The sequence below is a fragment of the Dendrobates tinctorius genome, unplaced genomic scaffold (genome assembly GCF_039654945.1).
Source record: "Dendrobates tinctorius isolate UK_male_01 unplaced genomic scaffold, ASM3965494v1 ptg000274l, whole genome shotgun sequence".
In the NCBI taxonomy this organism is placed as follows: domain Eukaryota; kingdom Metazoa; phylum Chordata; class Amphibia; order Anura; family Dendrobatidae; genus Dendrobates; species Dendrobates tinctorius.
Genome location: NW_027361941.1, coordinates 548,554 through 560,000, shown reverse-complemented (window position 1 = coordinate 560,000; position 11,447 = coordinate 548,554). Strand labels below are relative to the sequence as shown.

Below are 11,447 nucleotides of genomic sequence, written 5' to 3'. Positions count from 1 at the left end.
ATTGGGAGGGGCGGCCATGGCTTTTTGTACAATTTAGGCAGGATTTTTCTTACATAAATTTCTTTGTTTTCTTCTAGGTGTTGTGGGTTTCCTCTGTCTTTTTTCACCATGCCCTCCACAGTAGTGACCTCTTTGGATGGCAATTCATCATTTGCCATATCTCCACCAAGTGGAGTGCTGGTGCCTCCACCATCCGTGTTCTGCCAAAATTGGTGTGACCCAGCACCCCTCCGATGTCAGATAGATGAGTCTAAGATCTCCGAAGTTCCCGTCCCCTCTTTCCACTTCTCGTGGCTTGCTAGGGTTGGTCCTGTGGGGGTCTACCACCTTTTCATTTCCTTTGTCCAATATTTATTTCTCACCTTTACCTTATCTGCTGTACGTACTGTCATGCTTCTCTCTATTTTTTCGGGGCTTTGTTTCATGGGTTTTTTTGGGGTCATCCTAGGACTTGTTATATATGGCACAGGGCCCACCTAGGTCCCTGATAAAATTTGGTCACCAAGGAGGATAGCAGGCCCAGGCTAAGCCACAGAAAACCAGAGAGGTTGGTAACTTAGCGGATGCAAACCCCTGATCCTGTCCACACAACTAGCAGTAGCCGTGGAGCATACCTACGATGATCCTAGACGCCTCGGCACAGCCGGAGAGCTAACTAAGCCTAACGCAAGAAAGGGGAAATCTAAACTGCCCCAGAGAAGACCTCAAAGGAATAGCTAGCCCCCAAACATATACTGTCGGTGAGACAAGATGAAAACACAAACGCAGGCAGAAAAATAGACTGAGCAAACGATGGGGCCCACACTGACCAGACAGGACAGGAAAGGAAAGACACTGTCTGCAATCACGCAAAAAACCCTGCAAAAATCCAACACGTCTGATGCACAAAAACACTGAAGTCGCACAACGTCGCCCCCACTAGATCAGCACTCTGGTATATTCTGAAAGCAAAGCAAAAAGAGACCAATATAAAAGGGGACAAAACAAACTGGCACGTGCAGTAACATATGGGCGGTGATACAGCCCCAGGCAGAGCTAGCTGACCCGCATAAAGCAGAGATAAACAAAACCAGATCAAATGCAAACAGAATAGCAAATGAACCACTTAGCTGAACATGCAGGGAAAGAGCAGGAGACATCAGACCTCAGGAGGCACAGGAAGAAAATCACCAGCAGGGATAGAGGGAGTCAGCTGTCTTAAATCCTAATCAGAAACCCCAGATCTCCAATCGTCTTCCTCATTATCAGGTGGCAAGCCTCTGTCAATCAGATCAGCTCCACTACCTCCAATAACCACCAGAGGGAGCCCAGAAAGAGAACTCTCAATCTGACCCGCTCCACTATCTTCAGTAATCACCAGAGAGAGAATTCACAACAGTACCCCCCCCTTGAGGAGGAGTCACCGAACCCTCAACCATGCCACCAGGCCGGTAAGGATGGGCCCGGTGAAAAGCACGAACCAATCTTTCGGCATGAATGTCAGAAGCAGAGACCCAAGAATTATCCTCCTGGCCATAACCCTTCCATTTGACCAGGTACTGGAGTCTCCGTCTAGCAAACGAGAATCCAATATTTTCTCTACCTCATACTCCAAATTACCTTTAACCAATACAGGGTCAGGAGGTGCCTCCATTGGAACTACTGGCTCTACAAACCTTTTCAACAAGGATTTATGGAACACGTTATGAATCTTAAACGTAACTGGAAGAGCCAAACGGGATTAAGGATTTCCAAAATCTTATAAGGTCCAATGAATCTTGATTTGAATTTTGGAGACGCAACCTTCATAGGAATATTCTTTGAAGACAACCAAACCATATCACCCACTTTAAACCTGGGACCAATGGTCCTATGCCGGTTGGAAAACTGTTGGCATTTTTCTTGAGAGTGGGACAACTTATCCACCACTTGGTCCAAAATCTGCTGCATTCTCTCTACCACAGAATCCACACTTGGCCGAAGATTCCACCTGCCCTGAAGAAAATCGAGGATGAAACCCAAAGTTACAGAAAAAGGGCGACATCAAAGTGGCAGAACTAGCCCTATTGTTTAGCGCAAATTTGGCCAAGGGCAAAACTGAGACCCAGTCATCCTGATCAGCAGATAGGAAACATCTCAAATAGGATTCTAAAGTCTGGTTTGTTCTCTCAGTTTGCCCATTGGTCTGAGGATAAAATGCAGAGGAGAAAGATAACTGAATTCCCAGTTTGGAACAAAAAGCTCTCCAAAATCTGGAAACAAACTGGACTCCTCTGTCCGACACAATGTTCTCAGAAATCCCGTGCAACCAAACCCACCTGTTGTAAAAACAAGGGCACCAACTCAGAAGAAGATGGCAACTTTGGGAGTGGTACAAGATGGACCATCTTAGAAAATCTATCACAGATGACCCAGATAACAGTCATTCTCTGAGAGACAGGAAGATTAGAAATAAAATCCATTGAGGTATGAGTCCATGGCCTCCTGGGCACCGGCAGGGGCATCAACAACCCACTAGAACGAGAACAGGGCTTGGACCGAGAACTAGTCCCACAGGACTGCACAAAAATTCCTGACATCACGAGATAAGGCAGGTCACCAAAAAGACCGACTCACCAAATCTCTGGTACCAAAAATACCTGGATGACCAGCCAATGCGGAGAAATGAATTTCAGACATTACGCTTTTCCTCCACAGGTCAGGAACATACAATTTCCCCATAGAGCAACGTTCAGGTTTGTCCTCCTGAAATTCCTCCAGGGCACGTCTCAAATCGGGTGAGATGGCGGAAAGAACTACACCCTCATTTAGAATGGTAGTAGGCTTGGTCACATCAAAAGAATCTGCAAAGAAACTCCTAGAAAGGTCGTCCGCCTTAACATTCATAGTGCCTGGAAGAAAAGAGACCACAAAATTAAACCGCGTGAAAAACAAGGCCCACCTAGCCTGTCTAGGATTCAAGTGTTTGGCTGATTCAAGATAAATCAAATTCTTGTGGTCAGTGAGGACCACAACTTGATGTCTCGCTCCCTCCACCCAATGTCTCCACTCTTGAAATGCCCATTTCATGGCCAACAATTCCCGATTCCCCACGTCATAGTTATGTTCAGATGGGGAGAATTTTTGAGAAAAGAAGGCACAGGGATTCATCTTAGAACTCACCGGATCTCTTTGGGACAAAACGGCTCCTGCACCAATCTCAGAAGCATCTACCTCCACCTGAAATGGGAGTGAGGCATCAGGTTGCCGTAGAACCGGAGCCGAAGTGAATCTCCGCTTAAGCTTCTGAAATGCCAAAACTGCCTCTGTAGACCAATTCACCACATCAGCGCCCTTTTTGGTCAAATCAGTCAGTGGTTTAACAATACCAGAAAAAAATACTTATAAATTTACGGTAGAAATTAGCAAAACCCAAAAACTTCAGGAGAGTCTTCAAAGAAGTAGGCTGAACCCAATCATAAATGGCCTGTATCTTGGCCGGGTCCATTTCAATAGCCGACGGGTACAAAATGAATCCCAAAAATGAAATCCTCTGTACACCAAAGAGGCACTTCGATCCCTTAACATACAGAGAATTTTCCCTCAAAACCGGAACACCATCAGGTCATGTTCCACATGAGAATCCCAATCACTGGAAAAGATCAAAATATCATCCAGACAAATGATCAAAAACTTATCCACAAGGTCCCGGAATATATCGTTCATAAAAGACTGGAAGACAGAAGTGGCATTAGCCTAAAAGCATCACCAGGTACTCAAAATGTCCCTCCTGAGTATTAAATGCTGTCTTCCATTCATCCCCATGTTTTATGCGAATAAGATTATACGCCCCCCTGAGGTCAAGCTTGGCAAACCAACAGGCACTTTAACTCTGGAAAATAAATCAGAAATCAGGGGTAACGGGTACTGATATTTAACAGTGATTTTGTTAAGGGAACGATAGTCCATACATGGCCTTAGTGAACCATCTTTCTTGGCCACAAAAAAAAGCCAGCACCTAAAGGTGAAGAGGATGGTCTAATATGACCATTCTCCAATGACTCCTTGATATAGGATCGCATAGCATCATGTTCGGGTACCGATAAGTTGAAAAGCCGACCTTTGGGAAATTTACGCCCGGGCATTAACTCAATTGCACAGTCATAACTCCTGTGAGGAGGCAAACACGCAGACTTACTCTCACTGAATACATCAGAAAAATCAGCCAAATAGGAATATCATGAGACTGGGGAGAGCTGGAGAAAACAGGAGTGTCACTAAGAACACATTGACAACCCCAACTCACCACAGACACAGATTTCCAATGTAAAACAGGATTATGAGTTTGCAACCAAGGGAAACCCAGAACAATAGTATCATGCAAATTGTGCAACACCAAAAATTTACAATTTTCTTGGTGGTCTGGGACGACTCACATTATCACCTGGGTCCAAAACTGGGGTTTATTCTCCGCCAAAGGAGTAGCATCAATACCCCTCAAAGGGATAGGAGTCCACAGGGGTATCATGGGAAAACCACAACGTTTAGCAAAGTCTAAATCCAGCAGATTCAAAGCTGCTCCTGAATCTACAAAAGCCTTAGCGGAAAATGTAGACAAGGAGCAGATCAGGGTAATCGCCAAAAGGAACTTAGGTTGTACACTGCCTACCACAAATGTGTGAGCAAAACGCTTTTCTCGTTTAGGGCAGACAGCAATAGTACGAGAGGCGTCCCCGCAGAAAAAACACAACTTATTACGCCTTCTAAACTCCTGACATTGCGCCCTAGACAAAACCCTATCACATTGCATGGGTTCAGAAGTTCGTTCGAAAGGCGGCAACGCCTCTCGTGTAGTTTTACGCTCACGTAAACGTCGATCAATTTGAATGGCCAATGACATGGAGTTAAGACCAGAGGGGACAGGAAATCCCACCATAACATATTTTATGGTTTCTGCCCAACCCTTCCGAAAGAGAGCCGCTAGGGCATCGTCATTCCATTTAGTAAGGACCGCCCACTTTCAGAATTTTTGACAATATAACTCTGCAGAATCCTGACCCTGGTTCAATGCCAATAAGGTTTTCTCAGCTTGATCAACAGCATTAGGTTCATCATACAACAACTCCAAGGCTTGAAAAAACGTATCCACATTAGCCAGAATAGGATCTCCAGGTGTCAGAGAAAAAGCCCAATCCTAGGGATCGCCGCGCAGCAGGGAGATGACAATTTTAACCTGCTGCACCGAGCTCCCCGAGGAGTTAGGCTTCAAGGCAAGAAATAATTTACAATTATTCTTAAAATTCAGAAATTTAGACCGATCCCCAGAAAACACATCAGGAGTAGGGATTTTTGGTTCAACAGCAGAAGATTGAGCGAGATAGGCAGAAATTCCCCACACTTCAGCAGCGAGCTGCTCAACACGATAGGACAATTGCTTAGTCTCCATTTAGACAAAAAATATCCTCCTACGGCCCCAGAAAAAAAAGGAAAAAATATATGGAAAAAAAATTGACACTTAGAGTACCCTAGAGTCTACAGTTAGGCTGGTGATTCTGTTATGAATGGGTCACCGAGGAGGATAGCAGGCCCAGGCTAAGCCACAGAAAACCAGAGAGGTTGGTAACTAAGCGGATTGCAGACCCCTGATCCTATCCACACAACTAGCAGTAGCCATGGAGCATGCCTACGATGATCCTAGACGCCTCGGCACAGCCGGAGAGCTAACTAAGCCTAAAGAAAGAAAGGGGAAATCTAAACTGCCCTGGAGCAGACCCCAAAGGAATAGCTAGCCCCCAAACATATATTGTTGATGAAAACACAAACGCAGGCAGAAAAATAGACTGTGCAACGATGGGGCCCACTGTTATGAATGAGTCACCGAGGAGGAAGAAACAAAAAGCAAGCTAAGCCCAGAAAACCGGAGAGGTTGGTAACTAGCGGATTGCAGACCCCTGATCCTATCCACACAACTAGCAGTAGCCGTGGAGCGTGCCTACGGTGGTCCTAGACGCCTCATCATAGCCGGAGAACTAAATAAGCCTAAAGAAAGAAAGGGAAAATCTAAACTGCCCCAGAGCAGACCCCAAAGCAATAGACAGCCCCCAACATGTATTGACGGTGAAACAAGATGAAAGCACAAACATCAGGTGACAAGCCTCTGTCAATCAGATCAGCTCCACTACCTCCAGTAACCACCAGAGGGAGTCCAGAAAGAGAACTCGCAACCCCTTTGTCAATCTGACCAGCTCCACTATCTTCAGTAATCACCAGAGGGAAGCCAGAGAGAGAATTCACAACAGGTCCTCTTCCCTTTACCCATGCTCGTGTCCTATAGTGGATTCAATGAGAGAGGAATTTTGTGTTAAGTACCTCAATACATTTTTTGCAGCTAAAGAACAGGGGACTTTGGTACAAAATGTTTTTTTTTTTCTCATTAATCTCTAATGTGCCTTAACCCCTTTCCTACATTAGATGTACTATTCCGTCCATCTGACCTGGGACCTACAGTAAGTCCCAAGGATGGAATAGTAAATCTAATGCGATCAGCAGCACTCACTGGGGGAGCGCCGCTTATGGCAGCCGGGTGTCAGCTGATTATCACAGCTGACACTCTGCACTGTGTCAGGGGTGGTCACGGACCGCCCCTGGCACATTAACCCCTGGCACACTGCGATTAAACATGATCGCAGTGTACTGGGACATTGGAGAGAAGCATGCAGGGAGAGGGTTCCATCCGTGCTTCCCTGATACCCCCGGAGCGATGCGATGTGCTGTGTCGCTCCGAGGGTCCTCCTCCCTGCAGGCCTCCAGATCCGATATGGCCGCGGGGGCCTGCAGGGAGGCGGCTTCCTCAGTGCCTGCAGAGTGCAGGCACGGAGGAAGCCAGCAGTGCCTGTCAGATTGCTGATCTGACAGTGCTGTGCAACCTGTCAGATCAGCGATCAGACACATGACAGTGATGTCCCCCCCTGGGACAATGTAATAAAGTAAAAAAAAAAAAAAAAAAAAAAAAAAAAAAAAAAAAAGTGTAAAATTAATTTATAAAAAAAAAAATCCCTAATTCATTTTTTGGAAAAAAAAAGCAATAAAAATACACACATTTAGTATCGCTGCATCCGTAACGACCCGCCCTATAAAACTGTCCCACTAGTTAACAGGGTGGATTGATTTAAATCACGCCGATTTAAATCATGATTTAAATCACGATTTAAATCAAAAGATTTTTTTCTATTTAAATCGGATCGATTTAAATCATGATTTTAATCATGATTTAAATCAAAAGGTTTTTTTTTAATATAAATCACGATTAAAATGAGAAGTGAGAGCAGTGTGCATGTGCGCCCATAGTTACACGGACGAAACTAGGGGCAACGATCTAACGCCAGGGTGAGGGGGGGACCCCAAAGTAAGTAAAAATCTTTTTTGTTTTACTATATGGCAATAGGTAGGTGTTTAAAAGCAGCATGTCTTAATTGTATAAACTATTAATAGCCTCCACATTTTGTTCATACTGCCCCTTTAATTCCACACTTCTAGCTTGGTTTCAGTTTTGGTTTAGTTTCTTTTTCCCTGCATTCAGTTGACGTGCCCAAACTTGTTGGATAGTCAGCAGTACTTGGCTCAGGCTGTAGTAACATCAGCAGTGCTTGGCTCAGGCTGTAGTAACAATCAAACTTCATAAGTGATCTGTGTGAGCCATGGCAGCAGGTCGTAAGAGAGACCCTATTTGGGTTCATTTTGTTGAGATGCCAGCAGCAGATCTTGGAAAGAAAGGTGCAAGAGCAAAGTGCAAATACTGTCAAAAGGATATCCAAGGACTTGTTTGCCGTTTGAAATCACATTATGAAAACTGCAACCAGAAGGGAAATGAAGATGTTGATAGTGATACAACTAATGTCAATGAACCCCCACAGCTTCTTATGCACCAGGAGCCTAGTACTAGTGGTAAGTCTGGCAATTAATTTACAACCTATTTTTTTAACAGACATTTTACTGGGATGGTTAAAGGCTATGAAAAGAAAAATTTCTAGCACTGGTAGTTCTGGAGTATAGAATTTAAATTTATGTTAAGGCAATATTTCACAGAAAATTAACGCTAAAGGACATGTGCACCTTTATTTTTTTAAGGTGCACATGTCCTCCCCCCGCAGCGCTCTTACCTCCGTGGCTTCGTTTTGACCGTCCGCCTCCCGTCCTCCGGTTGCGGCCTACTCGCAGTGATCCAGCGGCGTGACGTCAGCGGGCCGCACGCTCCATTGAAATGAATGGAGGCGCGCTCGCGGACGGGCAGAACGAAGCCACGGATCCCCGCAGCGCTGACATCGGAGGTAAGAGAGCTGCGGGGGGAGGACATGTGCACACTGTGACTGGCTGCACCTTAAAAAATAAAGGTGCACATGTCCTTTAAGTAAAAATAAAGTGTGTATACGCTTATTTTTTTTTTATTGTAGGCTGCAATTCACTTTTGAAGTCTGCCAAATTGACCATTTTAAAAAAAAAACATTTTTAAAACTTTTGTGACATAATTTTTTTCAGTTGCTGAGGCTCTGATATTAGTTACCAGTATTACAGCAACCTCACCGGAAAACTTGAGTAGCATAACTTTTGAGACAGCCCTTATAGGACGAGGACCATTACATTGTTCAAAAAGTTTGTTTCAATATTTTCGTTATATTTCTTCAAATACGCAGTCGATTTATATTTTTAATTTCTGTGCTTTCAGGGTCAAATATGGCTTGTGCTGCACGTGACAATCAATATCTGGGTACAACTTCAAGAAAGCAGCCCAAAAAAAAACTTTGCGTGCAAAGTGTAGAAAAATTCATCTTAAAGACTACGACGAGCCAGAAAGAACATTTTGATGAATTAATTGCTAAATTCATATTTGCAACCAATTCTTCTTTCCGACTAGTTGAGCACCCATTGTTTGTACAAATGATCGAAGGAATTAGACCAGGCTACAAACCACCAAGTAGATTTGATATCTCAGGAAAACATCTTCAGGCTGTATACGACATAGAAAGAGCGGCTTGTACAAAATATTTGAAAGACAAGGTTGTTAACATGAGCTTGGATGGTTGGAGCAACATCCACAACGACCCCATAATTTGCACTTGTGTCACAACAGAAGATGGTGAAACTTACCTTACAGACACAATCGACACATCTGGAAATTCACATACTGCTGAATATTTACTTGAAATTGCTAAGAACTCAATTCACCAATGCCAAGAACAGTTTGGATGTAAAGTAAGGAGCTTAGTTACTGATAACGCAAGCAATGTGGCAAAAATGCGAGCGGAACTGGCACAGGATGACACAAATGTCATTACATACGGTTGTTCTGCCCATTTGTTGCATCTTTTGGCAAAAGACCTGCATATTTTGGGTGTCAAGGAACATGTTGTAGAAATTGTTAAATATTTCCGCAATAATCATTTTGCGCATGCAACCTACAAGGAAATGGGAGGACTGAAGTTGGTTCTACCACAAGATGTTAGATGGAATACCTTGGCTGACTGCTTGGAACTGTTTATTAACAACTGGTCAAAATTACTGTCCATTTGCGAAACACATCGGGATAAAATTGATGCTAATATACGAAGCAAAGTATTAAATCTTGGTGTGAAGAGAAATGCCGAGGACCTTTTGGAAAGGTTAAAGCCAATATCGATTGCGTTGGATAAAATGCAGAAAGATACTGCAACCATAGCTGATGCCACAGAAGTTTGGAAAGATTTAGAAGGTTCTCTAGATCTCTTGAACCTCTCAAACAATGTAAAGGTTGCAATACAGCACCGCAAGGACCAAGCATTAAAAGAAGAACACTATTTAGCCAATATCTTGCATCCCATCTACAGAGGGAAAAATTATCTGAGGCGGAAATCAACTCTGCAATGGAGTGGCTCGCCAATACTAACCATGACATTGTGGCAACTGTGCTGAAATTGAAGTGTGAATCTGCACCATTTCAAAAATACATGTTTGCAGATAACGTCGTTAATGAACTAAAACCACTGGACTGGTGGAAGTCGCAATCACTTGTTCTTCCAGCAAAGATAATAAATCTAGCTACTCAGCTACTGACTGCATCGGCTTCATCCGCAGGAGTAGAGAGATTGTTTTCTTCATTTGGTTTTGTGCACACAACAGTCCGAAACCGCTTAGGAACTGCTAAAGCAGGACAACTGGTTTTCCTATTAAAAGTCCTAAATAAACAGTAGGCTTAAAGGACTGATGTATTCACTGAAGATGTTTGCTTACTTCAAACGTTAGAGATAGGCTATTGTTAAAAAGTACTTACTCTCTGTAGTTCAATTCTGAGTGTTTAATAGTGCAAATAAAAATTATTAGGTTTCATAATCAACTGTTTTAATATTTTTATTTGTGTAAAACAATTAGATTTGCAAAAAGACAAAGTTTTGCTTGTGTACAACTTGATTTAAAAATCTGATTTAAATCAAATGATTTAAATCAAAAAAATCGGATTTTTTTGATTTTTTTAAAAAAAATCAAGATTTTTATCCACCCTGGATGGCAGAAAGAACTACCCCCTCGCCTAAGATGGTAGCAGGCTTAGTCACAACAGGAGAATCAGCAAGGAAACTCCTAGAGAGGGCGTCTGCCTTGACATTCTTAGTGCCCGGAAGAAAAGAGACCACAAAATCAAAACGTGTGAAAAACAAGGCCCACCTAGCCTGTCTAGGGTTCAAGCACTTGGCCGATTCAAGATAAATCAAATTCTTGTGGTCGGTGAGGACCACAACTTGATGTCTAGCTCCCTCCAACCAATGTCTCCACTCTTCAAATGCCCATTTCATGGCCAACAATTCCCGATTCCCCACGACATAGTTACGTTCAGATGGGGAGAACTTTCGAGAAAAGAAGGCACAAGGATTAATTTTAGAAGTCACCGGATCTTTTTGGGACAAAACAGCTCCTGCACCAATCTCAGAAGCATCTACCTCCACCTAAAATGGAAGTGAGACATCAGGTTGCCGTAGAACCGGAGCAGAAGTGAATCTCCGCTTAAGCTCCTGAAATGCCGAGACAGCCTCTGGAGACCATTTCAGCACATCAGCGCCCTTCTTGGTCAGATCAGTCAGTGGTTTGACAATACCAGAAAAATTACCTATAAATTTACGATAAAAATTAGCAAACCCCAAAAACTTCTGGAGAGCCTTCAAAGAAGTGGGCTGAACCCAATCATAAATGGCCTGTAGCTTGGCCGGGTCCATTTCAATAGTCGACGAAGACAAAATAAATCCCAAAAATGAAATCCTCTGTACACCAAAGAGGCATTTCGATTCCTTAACATACAGGGAATTTTCCCTCAAAATCCGGAACACAGTCCGGACATGTTCCACATGAGAATCCCAATCACTGGAAAAGATCAAAATATCATCCAGATAGATGATCAAAAACTTATCCACAAAGTCCAGAAAAATATCATTCATAAAGGATTGGAAGACAGAAGGGGCATTAGTGAG

The 11,447-nt window shown here is 43.4% G+C and overlaps 1 protein-coding gene across 1 annotated transcript in view; it reads left to right on the top strand.

Annotated features, from left to right (window-relative positions):
- LOC141072501 (uncharacterized) overlaps positions 1 to 10,324 on the top strand; it is a 12,586-nt gene extending 2,262 nt beyond the window's left edge. Inside the window, exons 2-3 of the mRNA XM_073559778.1 lie at positions 78 to 7,902; positions 8,681 to 10,324. Of these exons, the coding sequence (XP_073415879.1) occupies positions 7,656 to 7,902; positions 8,681 to 9,903 (1,470 nt within the window). The 5' untranslated portion in view covers positions 78 to 7,655 and the 3' untranslated portion in view covers positions 9,904 to 10,324. The remainder of the gene's footprint in view (positions 1 to 77; positions 7,903 to 8,680) is intronic.
- Positions 10,325 to 11,447: the final 1,123 nt, after the last annotated feature.